General features: G+C 37.7%; 1 protein-coding gene across 1 annotated transcript in view; it reads left to right on the top strand.

The window, feature by feature from the left end:
• LOC144600831 (uncharacterized) overlaps nucleotides 1–24,925 on the top strand; it is a 140,820-nt gene that overhangs the window by 55,826 nt on the left and 60,069 nt on the right. Inside the window, exons 6-8 of the mRNA XM_078412720.1 lie at nucleotides 17,190–17,268; nucleotides 18,649–18,767; nucleotides 19,305–19,427. Of these exons, the coding sequence (XP_078268846.1) occupies nucleotides 17,190–17,268; nucleotides 18,649–18,767; nucleotides 19,305–19,427 (321 nt within the window). The remainder of the gene's footprint in view (nucleotides 1–17,189; nucleotides 17,269–18,648; nucleotides 18,768–19,304; nucleotides 19,428–24,925) is intronic.

The following is a 24,925-nucleotide window of genomic DNA, read 5'->3' as shown; positions in this document are numbered from 1 at the left end:
ATGTCTTTAAAATGTTGTGATTGTATGTGATTCCACCATCTCTTCTGGCATCAAGTTCTGATATCAACCACATTTTGTTTAAAAAACCTCTCCTCTCAAATCCCCTTTAAAACTCCTTCCTCTAACCTTAAACCCATGCCGTTTTGTTATTCATAGCCTACCATGTGGGAAAGATTCTAATTATCTAATTATCTATCCTATCTGCCTCTTATGATTTTACATATCTCTATCAGATCCCCACTCAGCCTCCTTTGCTCCAGGAAAAACAAACCCAGAGTATCACAGTGGTGCAAGGGCAGCAAAGTGGCACAGCGATAGAATTGCTGCCTTACAGCGCCAGAGACCAGGGTTCGATCCTGTCTATGGGTGTTGTCTGTACGGAGTTTGTACATTCTCCCCGTGACGGTGTAGGTTTTTGAGCCATCAGCCAAATTTCGTATCCATTCCCAAATTTTACACTTTACCCACTGTACTTTGAGTTTAACTAGTTAGCTTTTTTGAAAAACGTTTATCAAATGCTTGTTGGAAGCACGGATACACTGTGTCTTTGGACATTTCTTTGTCTTTTTGTGGTATTGTTTCTTTCAAAAAGCTAAGATGGTTGGTTAGGTCCAGATGTGGCCACACTTGCTCACCATTTGTCAACTTGTTGTGGCTGCAACATGCACCACTCGATAATGATTGACAAGGCTGCCAAGGATCAGTGAGTTGAGCAGGTCGACTCCATGATTAGCTTATTAACCTATTGATGGATGGGGGAGGTCACTTGGCTCATCCTAGCAGTGGCTGACAATGTTTAAACAGAATTTGGCTCGAAGGGCCGAATGGCCTACTCCTGCACCTATTTTTTCTGTTTCTATGTTGGCAGGAAAGCCAGCACTCCCCTGCCTTTTATTAAACTTAACAAGCAGGACTGGATACCTGAATTCACCATATTCAGGTTAGTGAGATAAACTCTCCCAGAGTTAATCAAGCAAGAATTATTTGGGGTCTTAGAAATTGAAGACCAACACAACATGGAGGAAGCCAAGCAATTGACCAATAAAAACATGTATCCTCAAAGTTAATAATAAAAAATAAAACCTTTACAATTCATATTTTTAACCAGAAAACATTTTAAATCCTTTTTTTGTTTAACTTATTCTGATGGATTAAGTTTTCGTATATTTTGACAAATTCTCAGATTTTGGAACTATCAGAAATGACTACAGAACTAGGTGAAAATGCAGTGTTAATCTAGTATTCTGAATTAGCAAACACAAGGAACTGCAGATGCTGTATTACAAAAAGCACAGAAAGCACTGGAGTAACTCAACGGGCAGCATCTCTGGGGAATATGGACAGTGGACGTCTCGGGTTGGGACCCTTCTTCAGACTGATTGTAGTGGAGGGTGGAAGGGGAAAGCTGGTACAGAGTTGGGGATGGGACATAGCCTGGCAAGTGACAGGTGAAGGGGAGGGGGGTTGATTGGACGATGGTTGAACAAAGGCCAGAGATGAAAAGAGAGAAAGTGTGAGATAGAGAGATAAGGATAGAGGAGGCAAGAAATGTGAAGCAGAGGAGGTGGAAGCAATTTAATATTAACCAAGCAGCAGACTGGATTTAAATTCCTGTTTGTCTTTTTGCACCATTTGGGTAAAATAATCAGTTAAATTAATTGATTTGGTGCCTTTTAATTGATAACTAGAGATTTTGCCTATGTTTGTGCCTCGGATTCCCAAATGTCAAACTCTCACAGTAGCAGGTAAGATCAAGATTGAAGTGCTGAGATACCATGTAGTTTGGAGACACAAAGGGAAGATGAGCATATCCTTTTAATCAAACAAAAGTGAAAAATCAAATGAAACAAATATTTTAAGTCATTTCCATTAGTTCTAGCTGAGTTGTTTAGCCATTGTTTAAAAATGGGAATATTACATAATGCTGGCTGACCTTGATAAATAATTTACAGATTGGCATGATAGCAACATCTAACTGTACTAAAATAATCTTAAACCATATGAATTAATTTGAATGTCTTTGCCAAGATATAGAGTATTATAGAGTAAAGGGTAGTGTTGAAGAAAATATTATCTCAACCACTGGTAATGTTCGTCATTGCATAATTGACCTATACCCGTCAACTAATATTTATGCCCCCACCAAAGCCTCCTCTCCTCCACGCCTATCTTCCACACCCTAACAATCCTTCACTGGTGAATGACACAAAAGCCAATAAAACAGTCCTGAAATACAAGCTTCCCTGACAAAGAATTTTAAATACAGATAGAATGCCGTGACTAAGCAATTTCAATGGAATTTCCTTTTGTTTCATTTATGCTTTATTGTTTACAATGTTCAGAAATATTTAACCTAGTTTCATCACACAAATTAATACATACAGAAGGACTATATAAGATTTAGATATGAAAACATATAATTACAATCTAACTACAATAATGTCAAATTTTATTAAGTATTTCACATAGGTTAATAAATACTGAGTGAGCTGGCAAGTGTTATCTAACACAAAGGTGTGAAAATTAGCTCACAAGGTATACCAATTATACCACACCCTCCAAATAGTTCTCTCCCCCATCCTTCTACACTCCTCTAACACCTCTTCTTCCCTATGAATACATTCTTCCCAAAAAGAGTGTTGTGGTTTTCAAATGCTGAGGTAGGCTATCAATTGCTATTTTAAAAAAATATTTGGAAAAAACCCCCCATCAATGCAAAACCCACGCAGTCACGGGGAGAACGTACAAACTCCGTATAGACAGCATCCATAGTTGGGATCCAACGCGGGTCTCTGGCGCTGTAAGAACTGTAAGGCAGCAACTCTACCACTGCGCCACCTTGCCCCATGCTCCAGTTAATTCCCCTACCACAAAAAAGTGCCATTTGGTAGATTAATTGCGACTGCAAATTACTCAGTATAGGTATATGGTAGGAGAATATGAGGGGAATTCAATATGAGAGAGAATAGGTTATCAAGGAAGAAATAAGGATTGGAATTGATGGGACTGCAAATGCTGGTTGTTCAAGATGTGGCTCTTGTACATCGGCAAGACCAAAATATAGACTGGCCGATCGTTTTACTGAACACCTACGCTCAGTCCGTCTGGGCCTACCTGATCTCCCAGTTGCCAAACACTTTAATTCCCCTCCCCATTCCCACACGAACCTTTCTATCCTGGGCCTCCTCTATTGTCAGAGTGAGGCCATACATAAATTGGAGGAACAGCACTTCATATTTTGCTTTGGCAGCTTACAACCCAGTGGTATGAATATTGATTTCTCTTACTTCAAGTAACCCTTGCATCCCCGCTCTCTCCATCCCTCCCCCACCCAAGACGTATAGCTTCAACATTGACTTGTTGAGTCTCATTGTCTGTTACTCGTTTTCACATAGTCCACAGCTAGCAATGGCCTGTTTCCTTTATCATCGTTACTTTTTTGCATATCTTTCATTCATTTGTTATATATCTCTCTTTATCACCGTCTATATCTTTAGTTTCCCTGACTCTCAGTCTGAAGAAGGGTCTCGACCCAAAACGTCACCTGTTCCTTTTCTCCAGAAATGCAGTCTGACCCGCTGAGTTGCTCCAGCTTTTTGTATCTATCTATGGAATTGATGGGATTGCTTTGAGAGCCAGCATGGACCTGATGGACAGAATGACATCCTTTTATATTATAAAGAAATATGAAGCCAGAATCTGATTGAAGCATTTTGCTTTTCAGCAATCCAAGTAGCAAAATGTTTTGATTGAGCCTGGATCACCGTAAGAAGATACTTGCCACCAATGCAGGTTATTCAACCCCAAGCAGCATACCTTTTCCTCTGGTATGTTGGAGGATGAGGGGAGATTTGATAGAAGTATATAAATATATGAGAGGCATAGATAGGGTAAACAGTCAGAACCTTTTTTTCTCAGGGAGGAAATGTCCAACACTAGAGGGCATAGCGAAAGGGTGAGAGGGGACACATTTCCTGAAGATGTGTGGGGCAATTTTTTTTTGCAGACAGTGGTGTTTGCCCTGAATGCACTACCAGGAGTGGAGGTGAGGCAGATACGATAATGCCTTTTAAGAGGCTTTTAGATAGGTACATGGATGTGCAGGAAATAGAGGGATATAGATTATGCACAGGCAGATGAGATCAATTTAACTTGGCATCATGTTCGACACAAACATTGTGGACTGAAGGGACGTACTGTTCTATGCCCTATGTTTAGCTGGCAGGTGCACAGAGAACTGTTGGTGATCCTTCATTCACTCTCCCACCTCCGCATTGGTGCACTGGATATTAACTGGTGATTGCCACTGAGCCCAATTCTGAAGCACTGCTGTATTGTAGAGAGGGACTGGAAACACTTTGAATACCAGAAATGCCAGCCCCCTTTAATTCAATTGGAGATACTGATCCATAGTAAAATGGTAAATGCACATAAGTGGTGTAATTAATTTATATCATTTGAAATGTTTCCAGTACTTACATTTAGTATTTGCAGTTATTCTATTTTAAACACTAATAGGCCGTGACTGGTGAATTGTAAAAAGGCTATTGGACATTGTGGGGGAAGGTCTTCAGGTGTCACCAGCTGAGGTCTAGTTACTGAATGGGTACCCAGAGAACATTCTGCTGGCCATTGTGCAGAGTAGTTTAGAAAGGGCAGTCAGCTTGCAGGTGAGAAATGTGGACAGCAGGTAGACCTAGGATCCGTCAACTCTTTTTTTGCCATATTGTATCTTGCTAACCGGATTATGAGACAATTAGTTTGGTTTCACAGAAATATTTTTGTTATAATTTGTATGAACAGTATTCTACCTACCCTTCTTCCACCATTTTGCAAGAAACAAGCAAATTTCAATAGACAATAGGTGCAGGAGTAGGCCATTCGGCCCTTCGTGCCAGCACCACCATTCAAGGTGGTCATGGCTGATCATTCTCAATCAGTACTCCGTTCCTGCCTTCTCCCCATACCCCCTGACTCCGCTATCCTTAAGAGCTCTATCTAGCTCTCTCTTGAATGCATTCAGTGAATTGGCCTCCTCTGCCTTCTGAGGAACATGGAATTTCCTGATTTTGTTTGAAATATCATTCTTTGGTATACTCTGAAGATCAGGAAATTATTTTTTTAAATTATGTTCTATTGTTCAAAATTCAGAGCAAGAATCCCACACGAGTCACTTAAATGATTTGATGCACTCCCCCAACATCAAACAAAATATGGCTGTGAGAATAGCTTTTTTGACAATTGTCTTGTTCAGAACATTTAAAAAATGTGTTTATCTAATGTTATAATGTGATCTGAATATTTGAGCAATACACTAAATCTCAGTGTATAGGTATTTTTGAACAATTAAAGTTAAAATGGCTTTCGGTAACCAACAATACTTACAGTAGGACTGAACAAAAGAGTAATCCATCAGGGAGTAGTCCACTGGAATGTTTTTGGCCATCTCAAATAAGAATGTTCTTTTTAATTCCAGCCAAAGGGCAAGGCAACACAACTACCAATCTTCACGACTGAAGTAGTGATAAAACAGCAGCCCTCCTGGGAAAACATAGGGAAACAGCCCCTGTAAATTTGAAATCAAGGTTACTGTATTTAACATGCTTCAAGCCAAATTTATCTTTTCAAGAAGGTTGTTTGAGTGAATATTGTTTGTACAGCAAAGGATTCCCTTCAATCCAGCAAATGACATTTTAAATTAAGTTGTCATTTTAAGGGTGTCATTTCCATTGTAAAACAATGGGACATTTGAAAAGGATTCAGCTACTAAGAATAAAATGTTACAGACATGTAACTGATATTTTTTCCCTGTGAAATAGAAATGTATCTTGTCAAGAATAATTTAAAAGGTATAAAGAAAGATAATCCCCCATGTCTTATTTTGACACATCATTGTCTGGGGAATGAACTTGAAACCTATTCTGTGGTGCATCTGCTTTGATGTATTTTTTCTCGTTCTGTGTAAGAAAGTTACTATTATATTTGTTCTGTAAACACTGAGAATTCAACAAATATAAAGCATATGAAATTAACATTGCTTTTGTGCCAACAAAGCATTACTAATGTAACTTAAGCTATTAAAGTCACAAATCCAAGATAGTTCTTTAGCTTCATCATTTGTTGCAATTTAAAGCAAAAAGAAAATCAAAGTAGTAGTTTAGAAACAGTCAGTAAGTCACCAGTAGAAAATAAAAGCTGTGCAGGTTAAGCATACTGGAAGGATGAGAATTAAAATAAAGTCAGATTTTGTGTTATATAACCTTTTGTACTATTCTGGCTGTGCACATAAAATTTTGATAGTGTATAAATACTGGCCAAACATTGTAAAGGTAACTGGAATCTGTTGAGTTCTGCATATTGAAATGCATTAAAATTGTTTCTTATTGATGCTTTTCTAAAAATAATAAAAGTAAATAATTGTAGGCTGAATTTACGCCAGATATTTTATGACTTTTAGTAAATTAACTTCAGTAGATGGAATATTGCATTGATGCCTGACCATGCTTTTCCAGTGCATGCTGACTGCATGGAAGGCTGTACGAGGAGTTTAGGGTTATTAAAAGTCATCGTGTAGCTATGGTTTTAATTTTAGTGGAAATAGGTGACAGTCTTAGAAATACAGAAACATAGAAAAATAGGTGCAGGAGTAGGCCATTCGGCCCTTCGAGCAAGCACCGCCATTCAATATGGTCATGGCTGCTCATCTAAAATCAGTATCCCATTCCTGCTTCCCCCCCCCCCCCCCCCATATCCCTTGATTCCTTTAGCCTGAAGAGCTAAATCTAACATCCAGTGAATTGGCCTCCGCTGTCTTCTGTGGCAGAGAATTCCACAGATTCACAATTCTCTGGGTGAAAATGTTTTTTCCTCATCTCAGTTCTAAATGGCCTATCCTTTATTCTTAAACTGTGACCCCCTAGTTCTGGACTCCCCCAACATTGGGAACATTTTTCCTGCATCTAGCCTGTCCAATCCTTCAAGATTTTTTAATGTTTCTATAAGATCCCCTCTCATCCTTCTAAATTCCAGTGAATACAAGCCCAGTCAACCCATTCTATCATCATATGTCAGTCCCGCCATCTTGGGAATTAACCTGGTGAACCTATGCTGCACTCCCTCAATAGCAATAATGTCCTTCCTTAAATTAGGAGACCAAAATTGCACACAATACTCCAGGTGCGGTCTCACCGGGGCCCTGTACAACTGCAGTAGGACCTCCTTACTCCTAAACTCAAATCCTCTCACAATGAAGGCCAACATGCCATTAGCTTTCTTCACTGCCTGCTGTACCTACATGCTTACTTTCAGTGACTGATGTACAAGCACACCCAGGTCTTATTGCACCTCCTCTTTTCCTAATCCTAATTCCTAATAGTCTTTTAGCAATGTTTTATCCTATGTAGCAAATGTATGAACAAGGAGAGATATTTTCAGATTATTCCAAAAGAATTACTCCATTTAATTTCTATTCTAAATTTAACAATTCCAAAATGTTCAAAATCATTGCATTTCAGCTTGTATATATCTGCCAAATATAGAATATTTCTACAGCGTAATCATTTGTTGCAATCTAAAGTTACTATCTATCACTGTTGTAGCATGGAAACAGTCAGTGAACTTTCATCATTAGGAAAAAGATTGTTTTAGCTGTTTGGAATGGTGAGAACCAAATTAAAATCCGATTCTGTGCACGGCATACATCTGCTTATCCCTAAGGGTAATCAGCATATTAATCTGTTTTGTTATGCAACAAGGATCAGTGATTTAATTGCTTTAACATAAATGCATTAAATACAGGTAGATCTCTAAAGCAGGATGAGATATTATATTTCTCAAATTGAAGGAATCCTGGCTGTTTAGATTCACAGCTCAATTTGAGCCATATGGAATGTACTAAAATGATCGATAGTAAACAAAATGCGGGAATACATATTAAGCATCTGAAAGGCAGAATAATGTTTCAAATAGTCTAATGAAAAGCAGATACCATTGTAAGAAGAATCTGGTGAGGGAAGAGACAGCTATAGGTGAGGATTGGATGTATAGATATGCCAACTACTTCTCAGCATAGGAGAATAGGTTTATGTAGTTAAATCTGAAGCTGTTAATATAGATTCAGAGTGAGACAGATGAACACCAATGTCATTATGGCACAATATAAGAAACAAAAATCAATTCAGCAATAAAATAGTAGTGGTTATTGTTATGCTATTGGTATTTTTGGAAAGTTTTTTTGAGAAAATATCATTAGACTGAATTGTTCTAACAATAAAATATTTCCCAATAAAGCTAACCACATGATCCTCAGGCCTTTTAACACTCAGTATAATAGAAAAGCCCAGGACTGCCAGTTTAAATCATGTCTAAAATGCCAGTAGATGGCATACTTAATATAAATCAACTGATAGCTGTACCACCTGGTAAAGGTTTTCTGAGAACCAGGATATGTAGAACATTTAGAAACAACTGCAAAAAATGTTGAAAAAATGTATAATATTAATATAATAAATGCCACAAATAAATAAAATTTAATAGATTCATATTCATACCTCACAGCATGCAGCAATAACAGCCTTGTATTCAATGCATCCTGACATGAACAGCAGACAATAAAGAACACTAAGGGCGGCATGGTGGTATAGCGGTAAAACTACTGCCTTACAGCGCCAGAGACCTGTGTTCGATCCGGACTACGGGTGCTGTCTGGACGGAGTTTGTACGTTCTCCCTGTGACCTGCATGGGTTTTCTCCGAGATCTTCAATTTCCTCCCACACTCCAAGGCTTACAGGTTTGTAGGTTAATTGGCTTGGTATGATATTAACAATAGGATAGTTGTTAATGTGCAGGGATTGCTGGTCGGTGTGCACTCGGTGGGCCGAATGGCCTGTTTCCGTGCTGTATCTCCAAGCCTAAACCTAAAACACTCACATTTTTGTTCAAACTCAAATTTCTGTAGATGCTGAGAATGTAATGCTTTCAGCATCTATGTGTGTCATTAATCTATGTCTACAGGTTGGCAAAGTACTTTCAGTTACATGAGTGGCTACCAGCTCCATATCTTCTACTCCTTTTGTGTTGAAGTGCATCTCATCATTTTTATTGATCTCTTTAAGTACGTTACATTGCAAATCTATAAGTTTGCCTTTGTTCATGGTTGGTTAACCATTTATCACACAAGCATTGCTGAACATGACAATACCTTGGAGTTTTGACATAAAGCTTTAAGTGACAGTACAATGATTACTAAAAAAAAACCTAGCTATTGAGTTGATCTTCACTACAGTGTCACTAGTGTTGATATGTTGTCAAAGGGAACAGCTTTTTCATGTCCGATCTGAATAGAACACGGCTTTGTACAGTTCTGTCAAATCTCATTTCAACCTTTCTGCTCTGAGGAGAGCACCACCAGTTTTTCTTGTATAACCTCATAACTGACATACCTCAAACCTTGAACCATTCTCGTAAATCTTTTCCGAAACTTCTCCAGACTGTTTATAATCTTCTCAAATTGCAATAATCAGGATTGGGCGCAGTATTCTATCTGTGGCCAAAACAACAATCTTCAAAATTAATCTTGCTTTTATACTCTTTTCCTCCATTGTTCTTGTGGAATTGATAATATTGCTTATACATCACACTTGTCTTTTCTTATAGTTATGCCTTGCAGGGTAATAGGTCTGGGTGAATATCACCTTTAGGTCTTTCAAAAGGTCAAAGCCTAAAATACAACTTTATGGGCAAAGTTTCAAAGTATAGCAACTTTATAGCAAAGTTACTGAATTTACTATAAGTTCACAAAGTTTACAAAGTTACTATACTGTTATGAACTTCATTTAATGTATTAGATATTAATTATTAGGTATTTCAGTTATTAGGGCATTTTTCCTCAAAGTATTTGTCCATCTTATAAGCATTATCTCCCACCTGCATTCCATTAGACAATAGGAGTAGGCCATTCGGCCCTTCGAGCCAGCATCGTCATTCAATGTGATCATGGCTGATCATTCACAATCAGTACCCCGTTCCTGCCTTCTCCCCATACCCCCTGGCTCCGCTATCATTAAGAGCTCTATCTAACTCTCTCTTGAAAGCATCCAGAGAATTGGCCTCCACTGCCTTCTGAGGCAGAGAATTCCACAGATTTCCAACTCTGAGTGAAAAAGGTTTTTCCTCATCACCATTCCTGTAGGCAAATCAAGTTTTCAGTAAATGGGTGTGTTCATTCCACTGTTAGGGGATTTCATCTATATCCTAATGAAAGTGCTCAATCTTCACAAATAACTTCGTGAAATCCGATAGATTTGATGGGAATTTTTGCTTTCTCTTTTAGAAATTCTTATTGTGTTGTTGAGATACTCTGAGGTACGTAGTCACATAATTTATGACATTTTATTTGGATACCAAAGCTGATAAAATTGCATTAGTCTCAGCCCCAGGACATAATTTGTGACATACTAAATCTGTTTAATGGTGAAAATGTAATCAAAATGATGGCAACGAATGTATTCTTCAGTAGAATGATAAAAAGCCACTGTACAGAGTAGGAAATACATTTGACTTGAAAATTATATGACTGTTGAATAAATATAGTCTACGAAATATATAAATAAAGAAAAATGTATTAAAATATACAGAAATGTATGAGTGTCAGTCATGCATATGAAATATCACATAGGTAGATACATAGACAATAGGAGCAGGAGTAGGCCATTCGGGCCTACGAGCCAGCACAGCCATTCAATGTGATCATGGCTGATCATCCACAATCAGTACCCCGTTCCTGCCTTCTCCCCATACCCTGTGGTTCCACTAGCCCTAAGAGCTCTATCTAACTCTTTTGAACGCATCCAGCAAAGATAATAGAGCAGAGCAAGATAGACCACTCGACCATAAAAACCGTTGTATGTCATGGCGCCATTTTAGTAGGCAGAAACATTTAAAAAGAAAGATAATAAAAATCTGTGAATTGATAGATGAGATATATTCTGCATTTTTATGGTATCATCACACATACTGTTCCCCCAAAACACTGATTACACTGTGAGAGGCATAGCGAATGTTGGGTTTTGCCTACTAAAATGGCGGACGTTCCGCTCCGTTGCGTACTACACTTCTGTATAGGCGATTTCAACGGAGTGGTCCATCTTGCTCTTCTAGTATCTTTGGCATCCAGTGAATCGGCCACCACTGCTTTCTGAGCAGAGAATTCCACAAATTCACAACTCTGTTTGAAAAAGTTTTTTCTGCATCTCAGTTCTAAATGGCCTACCCCTTATTCTTAACCTGTGGCCCCTGGTTCTGGACTCCCCCAACATCGGGAACATGTTTCCTGCATCTAGCATGTCTAATCCCTTAATACATTTATAGGTTTCTATAAGATCCCCTCTGATCTTTCTAAATTATAATGAATACAAACCCAGTTGCTCCATTCTTTCATCATATGACAGTCCCGCCATCCCGGGAATTAACCTCGTGAACCTACGCTGCACTCCCTCAATAGCAAGAATGTCCTTGAGGGAGTGCAGTGTAGGTTCACGAGGGAAGGTTTTTGTTTTGAACACCTTCTGCAACAATGAAACATTGGATATACAAGTTGTTTACCCCAATTCAATATATGATAGTAAATCAATAGCCATAGTGTGCCTACGTTTGTAAACTGAAGATTACACCAACATTGTACTAGATTTAACGACTGCACAAAATGTTACCTGCAACTATGTAAAAGCCTTAATTATAAACATAAATGCTATCAATGGTATCAAAGGAGCCTGCTGATGTCCTTGAGAGCCAGTTGTGGCCAATGCATCAAAGCTGACATGAAAACTTTTATTTTACTCTCCAGAAATTTGACACCTGAGCAGGGAATATAGAGATAAACTAATTGGCATCCATGAAGAAAACGAGGGACTGCAGAGTCATCAATCTAACCCTTCCCTTGGAAAAAAATAACTCACAAATTAGACCTAATTATAGCAAGCAGAAATCACTATGCTACAAAATGAAAGTAAGAACATGTTTTACTTGCTATCTTCCCAGCATAGTTGTACAAAATATAATGCAACACTATTCAAGGGGAGAAGGGGCTGAGCAACAATGTATGTGCATTGAAACCCTTGCAATTAAGATATTTAATAGTTTCATCACTAGTTCTACGAAAAAAGAATTACCATGCTGAAGGACATGTTTTAAAATACTATCTGGCTGCATTATGTCCCAACTCACTGGATGAGATGTTTCCATAATGTGGTTAATACATGGTCATTTTCTGGGCATTAGTGAAATTTATGGAGTTTATGACCTCTATTGTCTGAGAGTGAATATTGTGAGGGTGGTCAGGAAACTAGCAATGTATGGTTTGCATGTGTTTTGTGTAGAATCCCAATACAGACCGTAATGCTATGCTCTGCCTGGAGACTACTGGATGTGCAAAATGCAATTATCTGGTGATAAAGTCGAGAAATCATCATTGGAATGGCACACATATCTTCACAAACTCTTTACAAAGATTTTCCAAATGTTTATTTTCCATGGAATATCTAGAAAAAAAAAGTAGGCTTGCCATTTTTCAACCTGCACAAAGTCAATGGGTCAATGCTCATTTTGGTGCTGTAAATTTTTCTTGACTAGATTGTTTCACATTTTCACCAACATCTATTCGTACAGTGTCAATGCATAATGGCTGTACGTTTTGATAGATCAGTCTGTAGTTGTAGCCATAATAAATCTCAAATGTGGTTGTTCTTAAATCGAGGGTTGCAACCCAAAGTGAATGGTGAATGTGTGTTGAATGGGTTGTTGATTTGGGGGCCATTTCAACAAGAGGGCATTATTTGCCACATTTTGCCATTGTACTAAAAAAAATCCCCCTTTCCTCTCCACCCCTCACAGCAGATCAGGCGACTAGGGCCTGCTAAATTCAGGCAGATTAGAGGACAAATGGAACCTCCCAAGAGCTCTTCCTTTAGGAATGGCTGGAGGATAAGTAATGGTGATGAACAGAAACGCAAATGCAGGCAGCAGTTGGAGAGTCAGTGGTCAGGGAACTATGGTCATAGAATCGGTGTGGCAGAGAGGAAGACTGGAAGTGAGCGGAAAGAGTGCAGAAGAAGCAAACATAGGATTAGTGGAGAGAGCAGAGAATCGGAATGTGTGGGAAAGGAATGGAGAGGGGATATTGGGAGCGCAGAGCGGAGAGGCCAGAGGGACATAGCTAGTAGTTTGGAGTAGAGAGAGCGTGAGATACAGAGAGTTCGGGAAGGAGGCGCTGAAAAAGAAATTGTGAGCAATTTCTCACAATACAGTCCAATAGAGAATGTTTCAGCTCAAATAAATTTAAATAATTTAAACTAGAAATTCTTAGCTAGTGTACATCCATGATGAGAACTCTGCAGTTGGAGGCTTATTCTCTCAGTTCACTGGTCATTATTCATGTTTCATGAAAAATGTTCCCAATGTTGGGGGGGTCCAGAACCAGGGGTCACAGTTTAAGAATAAGGGGTAGGCCATTTTGGACTGAGATGAGGAAAAACATTTTCACCCAGAGAGTTGTGAATCTGTGGAATTCTCTGCCACAGAAGGCAGTGGAGACCAATTCACTGGATGTTTTCAAGAGAGAGTTAGATTTAGCTCTTAAGGCTAAAGGAATAAAGGGATTTGGGGGGAAAGCAGGGACTGGGTACTGATTTAGATGATCAGCTATGATCATATTGAATGGCGGTGCTGGATTGAAGGGCCGAATGGCCTATTCACACACCTATTTTTCTATGTTTCTATTGTATTTGAACTGCTTATTAAATGTGCATAAGCTCTATATAAGGTTACTCAAAGCACTATTTTTAATTGTATAAACAAGTAAAACAAAAAAATGTTATTAAATTACTGAAATATGCTTTAGATTAACTTTAAATATTTGTTAATATCTATTGACATAATCTTTACAGGTTCATGTAGACCGCAGACTGTTGATGAATGTAGTTCCATCCAGAGCAATTGATTTCCCTCTCTTACAAATTAGCCCAGAGGCTTGTCAATCAATTCCAGAACAATTAGTTAAATGAGTTGCTCAACTCCCAACAAGGTATCAAATAGGTTGCAGATATATAACATGATTAATATTGGTCAGTGAGATCGTGGAAAAATAAAATATCATTTAATAAATCATGTGAATTACATTGGTCAATGAGGCACATACACCAACTTGTTTTCTTATTATAGATTCTTCATTATTTATACACTAACCTGCTGTGCTATGTTGTTTTGCCTTTTACTGTATCAGTTGAAAGGAAACTCTGTAAAATGAATTTGCAAACATTCATGCATTATTGAAAAGGTCAATCACAATGTTTATTTTTAATGTGTAGATGTAGTCCATATCAATGTTGAAAACGACTTAGCATGAAACATGACAGTAATAACCTGTGGAAACATGCTGTTTGTTACAGCTTGCTGTTGACTTTGGTATGGTTTGTCGAGATTTTTCTTGGAATCTGGCATGAGGCCTCATTGGGATTGGCAAGGAAGCAAAACAATGATAATCAGGAAGAAGAACTGAACTTTCTGTTAAAGCATACTTTCCTTTTGATGAGAAATTATGATTCTTTTATTCACATAACTGTTCCCCCCAAAAAACACTCTCATGACATAGGCAGTTTCACAGAGCAAACCGACTCTATTTATACTGAAATATTGAAATCACTGCACAAATGAAAGATTTTGTATTCATTTTAATAAAGTGATTCACAGTGCGTAACCCTGTGATGATATATTATTTTGCCTCTTTTTATATGGATCAGTTGAAGGAAAGTCTTTATTAAAGCAATGCTGAACTACATTGCTAGGCTGTATGGGCAGCCAAAATATTTGATCCACAACCAGAATAAAATGCCATACCAGAGCCAACAGTCACCAGAAACAGCTGTTTCCATTTGCTGCAAATGGCATTTTAAACAAAGATTCAAACAGCAGTGCCCTATAGAGAATAGGATATCAATTTATGTTTTACATCATCTGTAATACTATATGGCTACAATATGTTCAATTAATTTGCATAGTATCTTTATAGAAAACAACGGAAAATAAGTAATATCTTTGATGCAATGCCACCAATAGAATCAAATAGTTTTTACCAACAAAAGTGATCTCATCGTGAATTTTTGATCTATTAGCCAGTCTGACTATCCTGCTGAGAGCACAGATATCTCAATAATTGCAATCATATTAGTTATTTGAAGCACACGTAAACTTGATTGAAAATGTTTTAATTTGCCAATTGACATCATAGATTTCTGATCACATTTTTATATGCTTCAATAGTACCACTTTATATATGATGTATGCACTATTGATGGTATCACTGCACCTATCATGTAGGCATTAATTGAGCATAACATGGCCTGGTTTCAATGATCAGTATCCCTGTGTCGCAAGGAGACCTCATAGATGACCAGATGGAAATTGGATGTGGCCATTTTTCAGGCATCTCTAGCAACTGTTTAAAATGTGTATTGTTGCTCTTCATATGCGAAATCTACTTCAGCTCCGCATAAAATATAACAACAGGCGTGTGCCTGCTTCACTCAATAATGTTCAGAATTGGCTGGCAACTTAATGCACATTTATTAAAGAACAATAATTCTCAAACATTTCATTAAAGCGACGAGAGCAGGAATACTCTGTGGATTTTAAAGTCCTGGTGATTGGTCTTCTCTTGCTGTACCTTTGACCATCATCAGTGAATTCTAATTTGCTTGAAGTTTGGCAAGATATTGTTTATTTCTCTCCATCAAGTAGTGTGATGTACTATTTAATAGTCTATTGTTTAGTTGTACACTTATTGTCAAATAACTATTATTTGACTAGTTGCTGCATGCTTCCAATTGTTCTGTTCAGTTCCATTGAAGATTTGTGTTATATATATATATATATGTTGGCCAACTGTTGCTGTAATAAATCTGTCTGTGATAAATCTCGTGTTATTTATTATTTTTGCTCTCTGTTAGGATTTCTTGAACTTCATATATTGAGATATTTGATTCAAATCTTTATTTACTGGCTCATTATTTTGCTGTGAAAAAAAATCAGGAAATAATAGGTGTTATTGTTTACATAATAACTCCTTTTTGGTTAATACTATACAATATATGTGTTTTTTTTTACCATGTTCACTTAATATTCCATATTACATTCTGATTGGTTTATTATGTGGTTGCTCTGGAAACAGCAGCAGGAAGCCATTGAAATGTGATAGGCAAGGGCCTACATTACTGCTATTCTCAGGTGGTGTTTAACATCTTTGAAAATTTAATGAAGGTTATATGATGGGATTGTTGTGCTTTCTGTTTGTGGGGAATAAATCTACATTTTTGTTTAAAGAAGATTCCAATACTATATCTCCAGTAAAATTTATTGTTATGCTTATTATTCAGTAATCAAAAGTAGTTCCATGAAAAGGAACATTTTACCCTGTACCACTTTTGCTGCATTGTAGAAAAACCACAGTAAAATAATTACAAGTGAGGAAGGTAAAAACATAATTTTTCGTGATTATAATATCTTGTGAACATCAGCCATTTATTGATAAAATTTATGCAAGGCATGGAAGGTTTAAGCCCAAGAGAGCCAAAAGATAGGAAGAAAATAGAAAATAATCAAAGTAGTGATATATCTTTACAATAAGATCCATTTTGTCTATAATTTAGGTTGTTACCATTAAAATGTAGATCATTTATTGTCTTCCTCACTTTGTCAGATTTCATTTTCTCTACTGGGCTAGTTTATCTGGGGGAATTTTTGTCCATTGTATATTACCAGAAACACATTATAACAATTTATGACGCATTCTTACATTTAATTGAAAAAATAATTTACATTTAAAGAAATCACATTGATCATCTCCAACCAACAGAATGGGGAATATAGAGACCCTAGATCAAATATAGTGAGGAAATTTAACAGTTCATCATAAAACCTCAGTTTCTAGAAGTTACTGGTTTCAAAGTTAATTTGAAGTCACAAACACAGTTTTACTTGTAAGGATTATAAATCGCTGCCTGCAATAGTGACCGTGTTTGTGATACAATGTCACTGGTGGAATGTTTCCTATTTATCAAATAATTGAGTTCCAGGTGGTCACTTGACACTTCTTCCAACACTTTAAGCATTTGTATTATATTTTGTCGTTCTCTTCCAGGCCCATTTGGTCTCATGTATTGACGCTACAGAACTACTTGAGCATCAGGTTTTGAAAGTGCAGAACAGTGTCTTTGAAGGTCAGTCAGCCTGCATGTTGAACGTTTCTCATTCTAATGAGTTTTCTACTTCAAACATTTTAAAATCATGTTTTTCTGAGGAACCAAATTGTTATTATGTTCCATTTAGCACCATCAGTGCATTTTCTGAATTTGACAAAAAAATGATGGAGTAACTTGGCAGGTCAAGCAGCATCTCTGGAAGACATGGATAGGCAATATTTCAGGTTGGAACCGTATTTCAGGCTAATCCTGACCTAAAGCATCACTATCCATGTCTTCCAGAGATGTTGCCTGACCTGCTGAGTTAATCCAGCACTTTTTCTTTTTTTTTGTAAACCAGCATCTGCAGTTCCTCATGTCAACATGTTCTCAATTTAGTCACAAAGTGTTGGAGTAACTCAGCGAGTCAGGCAGCATCTCTGGAGAAAGAGGATGGGTAACCTTTCGATTGGGACCCTTCTTCAGTCCATCTTCTACACATATTCTGAATTTGGTTTGATATTCCAGTGCTCTCTGGGATTGCTCCTAATAGGGGCTCCTCAGCTTTCACCCAACAAGAACTTGCAGACAACATTTCTTTTTTAGAAGAATGTGATAACTAGAAATAAAATCTTTGGCATGCGTCCATCATTCCTCTATCCATTTGGTATATGTCGAAGGTCAATGTCACTTTCTCTGGAACCGCCACCAATACAATGGTTCAATCAACTTTCAAAAAATAGGGAACATCTGTCTAATATTGATTTTTAAAAAGTTTTTTTGATTCAGGTTGGCACAATTGTGCAATGAAGTCTACGTCCATGCCTGTAACAGTCGGTGAGACTCATCTCATCAGAAATGTCAGTTTCCATTGCAATTAGAGCAGTAGAAAAGCTTGTGTTCAATCCAGTTCCAGTTTAGGGAATCCCTCAATCCTATTTATCATTGAGCATTCTTCTGTAGGAGTTATAGTAGAAAACTAGCATAATTTTCAGTTCAGTCTTCCTGGCCTGTAGTAAAGGAACCAACTTGCTTATTTGCTGATTTTTATCATATTTTCCATTTGACAATTTCTGGAGCCTTGATTATCATCTTCACAATTTTACAATTAAGTTTGGCAATTTATAATGTAATTATAAAGTCTCACCTTTTAAGTCCATGAAAAAATGCATTCCTACAGTGAAACTGTTCTTGTTACAATTTCTCAATTATCTCCATCCTTCATTGGAGTCACTGCCCATTAATCAATGCCTCTTTCCTTGTGGGACTAGAATTATGCTGAACTCTGAACTGGACCTGGACGCTTTCCAAAAAATGGCCTTCCCTTTCACCAATTACATTGACATTGTTCCAAGTTATTTTGAGTTTGTTCATCATACCAATGATAATCTGATATTTTTAATTGGTGTTTTTCCACAGATTTTGATTTACACTTAGAAAGTCATAAGACTTGGCTGGCTTCCAAAATGTTACAGAATAACAGAACTGATCCAACTTATTGTGATGAGGAACTCGAAATGCAAACTATAAACAAAGAAGTAAGCAGTTTGATATTTTTATGTTTAACCTTGACGGGTACTTTTCTTAGAAATTTGATATGTATCCCTTTGCAATGTTGTGCTAATTTGGCAGTACCAGTTTGTGCAGGTTCTTACCAGGTATAGTGCTCTATAAGAGGAGGAGGATGTAATCGTTTTAGTTTCCTTTCAGCAATGTTTTAATATGTTGTGCTCTCACTACATAAATCTGTGCCTTGTTAAGATTAATCTCCAGAGTGTAGTTCTAACTTTCTGAAACCAGAATTTGTGGATTCGGAGGTCTACACCTAATGAAGCCAGTGAAGTGTTTACAAATTCAGGACAGATGTGTTAATTTAAGGGAGTATAGCATGGTGGGTGTACCTTTTTATCCTCTCAGAGAAAGTAAAAGCTAATTAGAAATGCTTATGTTTAATCTTTTTATGAAAGGACATCTGTGCTTGTAAATTAAGCAGAAAAGTTACAAGAGCATAATACCTGTAGTATTTCAAACAGCATTCTTCGAACCTTGTTTGTTGATGTTGACCACTATATTAGTTTGCAGAAAAACAGGACATGTTTCAGCAGTCAATGGCAGAAATTGCAATAGAGTTAGCCCTCGGAAACCAACATAAAGAAAGCTTGCAACAACAGCTGAATGAACAGAAGACTCTGAATCAGGTAGAGTGACAAGAAACAATGGTGTGCGGTTTAATAAATATGACAGTTATTTGCCCAGACTTGCCGCTTCGAATTATGAGAGCAGATTAATGTACTGTTCAAAAAACAGACAGGAATATGCATTTGTCTTATTTTGGGTTTCAAATTCTACTTGAAAGCCAAGTTCACTGAAGCTGAACTGCAAACTCAAAATTGTGGTATGCAAAATAAATTGGCACTGACTCTGTTTGAGGCTCCTGAGCATAGTTGAAATTATTTAGATCGGATTTATTAATCAACTGTGCAAAGCTGTCTTTTCCTCCACCAGTGATCAAGTGAAAATATCACAAGCTCAAGATTGTCAACTCCTACTACCCATCCAGGGCATTGCACATCCCTCAACACTAGGCAGACAGAAAAGTAATGTTGCAAGTTCTAAACCAATTCCAACCTCTTTCCAACGTTGTTACCTTCTTACATATCTTTCCATGGTTGACTATCAAGCATTAGGCAAGCAAATCATCAATGGGAAGATGTTTGTACTCTCCCCCAGGCATGATAGAGAAAAGCTTTCTATCAGTGACTTTGAACCCATATGTGAATCTTAGATTAGTAGTAATCATATTGAGCATACAAATATATTCCTCAAAAGAAAGCAGAGACCTTTCGCTCAAACAATTTGCATAGAGCTAATTGCTGTTACAACTTTATTTTTAGTTATTCAGTATTGGTCATTGAGACTCCATTGTTTACCAAAATGTTTCTGAATATTTTGTGATTTTTCTGTTGACTCACATCAGAAGCTATAGGGTAATTAATGGTGGTGTTAGGTTGTTACTTAAAAAATGATTTATGCCTCTTTGGTAAATGAGATATTAATTGTTGATATAAACTGGAAGTTTGACATTTTTCAGAACACAAAGTCTGTTTCTTCCAAGCCGACAAGGACTGGTCCAATCACAAATAAAGTTGTTATCTTGCCGAGAAACTTTTAATTGCATTGTCCTTTTGGACTTTTTCAATTATTTCAGATATTCATTTTAAGAATTCATTTAAGAAAATGAACATCATTCCGAGTTTTGTATGTTTTATAATTTGCATTTACTTTCAGAATTGTCTAAAAAGTCTGTGAAATATTTGCTGCCATACTTTGAGATTTCAGCATGATCTTGCCAATCTTGTAAAAATGAATCTTTCAAAAATTTGAATAACATGAAGTAAGGTTGAAATAGATCTAGGTAACAAACTAACCGTGGCAACAATTGTACAAAAAATTGCAAAGGACCAACCCCATTATGTTGTAAAATAAGACACTTTCTTTAATAGATTTCAAAATGTACATTGGGTTATCCAAATAACTGCCGTCTATTTTTGTACTTTTATTAGTTTCAACATGGGAACATTTCTGAAATAAGAGATTTTTTTAAAAAGTTGGAAATAGTTTAATTTAGTCTGGTTGAGAATCGGTTTGCTGGGCGATATAGCATGTTTCAGATTTTGAGATGAATGCCAAGAAAAACACTTTCCCAAGAGAGAGGAATGGGTATTATTTAAGTTAACCTAATCTCCACCTTATGCCTTCAAGTAGTCACTTACCAAGTTTCATTGTAGGAAGGCTGGAAGCATAATAATTGGTAAACCACGTATGTCTTTGTGTTGAATTTAAAGACTGTGGTAGGAGTATACTTAAAGGTTACAAAACCGGAATGAATACATCTTTTATCTATATTAGTTTTGAACTGCAACATTTCTCATTTACCTCCTTTGTTATTCAAGTTGATTTATTTTCCTTTCCACTCCTTTTCTTTCAGTTTGCTCAGAGGTGGCAATCTTGTCTATGAACCAGAGAACATGTAGATTATGTACAGAGGGATTGCTACATTGCTCAAAACCTTACTTTTTGGATTAGATGGTAAACCAAGCCCTGATTACCTGTTAAAGTACAAAGCAGTTTGTAGCATAATTCTAAAAAAAAAAATCAGGCGTAGGGAGCAAATCAATTTGGAATCATGTATACAATTATTTGAAGCTGCCAGAATATATATTTTCAAACACAGAGAGGATCCTTACCTGTTAAGAGAGAGATAGAGGACAAAAGTAGGTAAGTTATTCTAACTCCTTTTACAAGCACTAGTTAGGCCTCATCTGGGATTATATGTTCAATACTTTATAACACCTGCGTAAAAAAATCAAATTCTAAGTGCTGCGGATTCTGGATATTTGAAATAAGACAGAATAGCCTGGAGATACTCAAATAGTCAAGCTGCATCTGTGGAGAAGCTGTCCACAGTGCACATATAAAGGATAAAGAGTGCAGCATTTAATGCAAGATGCAACATTGAAGTCCAATTAAAGGTAATTTGAAGGTCTCCAATGAGGTTGATGGGAGATCAGGACCATACTCTAGCTAATGAGAGGACCGTTCAGTGGCCTGATAACAGATGGGAAGAAAATGATCCTGCATCTGGAGCCATGAAGTCATATGACAGCACCATGTGATATCTTGCTGTCTCACTTTACCTGTCTCAATCAATTCCCCATAGTCATGCTGCTTTATGCTCAGTTTATCTGATACTAGCATATATCTTACAATAAAACCTCAGATGAAAGAAAATGAAAACAAATATTGAAATATTTGTTGAAATGATCTTGAATTGTGTTATGATGCATTGTATTTATCTGGAAACCTTAAGATACAAGTAGAGCAAGTTTTGCATGTCGACAACAGCTGCTATTTTGTTGGCGTCCTTAATTCTATACAGCAGATCACACCTTACTGTGTGAAAATGTAATATGGTCCACTGGGAACATCACCACAAAGAAGTTAGTTGTTTATGGGCAAGCAATGACTTGTGCTTTCAGCTGTTTCTTGGCTAAGTCCTCGTAATTTATTCAAAACGTCCTTGTATGTAACTGAGTTAGTGAAGATTTCAGAATTGGGAAGGAGACCGTAAAAGAGGCCCCTGCTGGGTTGAGGGAAACCTGGTTTAACATGGAGTGGAAAATGAGGCAACCTTTTGATGAGAGTAGGCCTCCTGCTATCATAACAAAACTAAGTGTGGTTTTGGTAGGTGCAATTCTTCAAGCTGCTTATTTAAATGCTTTTTATTCAAAATATGCCATATCAGTCCATCATCTGTTTAAAAAAGTGTTATATCTGCTTTAATATTTGAGATATGATTGATTAGTGTGACTGAAATAATTGACACTTAGAATTGACTCTCCAGGGACATGGCAATATTGAGGAAATTACATCAGAGAGCAATAATGCAAAATAACATCAAGTCATTCTGCAGCTCTGAAGACAATGCTGTTATAGTGCAGACTCAAAAACAGGATTGTGCACAAAGGAGAATGCAATTCATCTGATTTGTCATTAAGTTAAAAGATAATGATTTATCAAATATAGTTTCCACAATTCAGTAAAAAGTATATAAAGGAAGATTTTAATTAATCTAATTGAATTTAATTAATATTTGGAAGTGTAAGTTGCCCGGTGATTCTGTTTTGCGCTTAGGCTATTGGCTTTGTTGATGACACTATTTTCTCTAAGTTCAACAGTTGTGGTATAAATCCAAGGTTTCAAAGTTTCAAGGTCAGTTTATTGTCACATATACCAATTAAGGTACATTTAAATTCGAATTACCATACAGCCATGCGAAAAAAAAGCAACAAGACAAACAACTACATAAAAGTTAGCATAAACATCCACCACAGCGGATTCTCCATGTTCCTCACTGTGATGGAAGGCAATAAGGTCCAATCTCCTTCCTCTTTATTCTCCCGTGGTCGGGGCAGCCGGACCATCTGCAGTCGGGGCGATCGAAGCCCCCCGCAACTGGCAATCGAATCTCACGCATCGGGGCGGTCGAAACCCCTGCGGCTTGGAGTCCCCGATGTCAGTCTATAACCAGAGACCAAGAGCTTCGCGATGTTAAAGTCCCGCAGGCTCCCACGGTTGGAGCCCCAAAGACGACCCCCGACAGGGATCGCGACCTCCATGATGGTAAGTCCGCAGGCTCCCGCGATGGAGCTCCCGGTCGATCTCCAGCAAATGCCGCCAACTCCGTGATGTTAGGCCGCAGTACGGACGGAGATACGATACGGAAAAAATCGCATCTCCGTGGAGGTAAGAGATTAGAAAAAGTTTCCCCCAACTCCCCACTTAAAACAAGCTAAAGAACACTAAAAAACATACATTTAACACATACAAAACAGACACAAAGAAAAGCCATTGCTGGTGCCACCCGGTGAATCAAGGAAAAGTTACAGGCTGGGAGTTGGGTGGAAGTGTTATATTGTTGGAGGGTAGCCTTTTGGATGGACATTACACAATAGTTCCAAATTCCTCCTCAATGGATTGATGTGATTCTCAGAGATGATTTTGAAGCAGAGTTAGAAGTCCATCTTATTAATCTGACCAATATTTGATCTCCAGGACCGGACAATGATTTCCCCTCCAGCTTCAAGCTCTGTGCCGAGCAACAGGCACCAGTCTACACAGACATTTTCAACCAGTCCCTGCAAACCTGCCCTGTCCCTGCCTGCTTCAAAGTCTCCACTATTGTTCCTGTACCCAAAAAGCCAGGGATCACTGGTCTTAATGACTACAGGCCTGTCACATTGACCTCTGTAATCATGAATACCCTTGAAAGACGTGCTGGCCCATCTGAAAAATATCGCAAACCCCCTGCTGGACACTCTGCAGTTTGCATACCAGGCCAATAGATCAGTGGATGATCCAGCCAACCTAGGCCTGCACTTCATCCTCCAGCACCTAGACCGCCAGGGGACCTATGCAAGGATTTTATTTGTGGATTTTAGCTCTGCATTCAACACCGTTGTGCCAGAGCTACTACAAACTCTCCCAGTTGACTTCAAGGGCCAGGAAGAGAGCGGGTAAGATCATCTCTGACCCTGCTCACCCTGGCCACAAACTCTTTGAAGTACTTCCCACTGGAAGGCGACTCCGGACTGTCAAAGCTGCCACAGCCAGACATAAAAACAACTTTTTTCCCCACAAGCAGTAGCTCTACTCGACAACCAAAAGTCTGTAGCCTTCCTTTGCTGTGGTATTTTATTTCATTCTTCACATGTTTCATTCTTAATTGTTTACTGTATATGATGTTGTTCCATGCAAGCAAAGCACCAAGGCAAATTCCTTGTATGTATACATACTTGGCTAATAAAATGTATTCAATTCAACTCAATTCAATATTTATCCTTTAGTTAAACAACAAATGGCCATCAGATAATGGCAGCAGAGGCAGGCATTGAATAAAGGCTAGATCATGTAGAGATGGGTAGAAAATTAGTTGGCATTACTTTCATGGATTGGGGCTGAGATGTCCATTATGTTTAGAAATTGTGGGCCAAGTCCAGACAGTGTCTTGGGTGATTGAGCCAATAGCCCAATCGCAAGGTCATAGGTTTTCTGTGCAACAAGAGGCCAGCAGATTATTGGGGTTGGCAATAGATGGCGTGCAGAGGTACAGATATCACAGTGCAACATGTTGTTA

The sequence above is a fragment of the Rhinoraja longicauda genome, chromosome 16, assembly GCF_053455715.1.
Source record: "Rhinoraja longicauda isolate Sanriku21f chromosome 16, sRhiLon1.1, whole genome shotgun sequence".
In the NCBI taxonomy this organism is placed as follows: Eukaryota; Metazoa; Chordata; class Chondrichthyes; order Rajiformes; family Arhynchobatidae; genus Rhinoraja; species Rhinoraja longicauda.
This window is presented reverse-complemented; position numbering and strand designations above follow the sequence as displayed.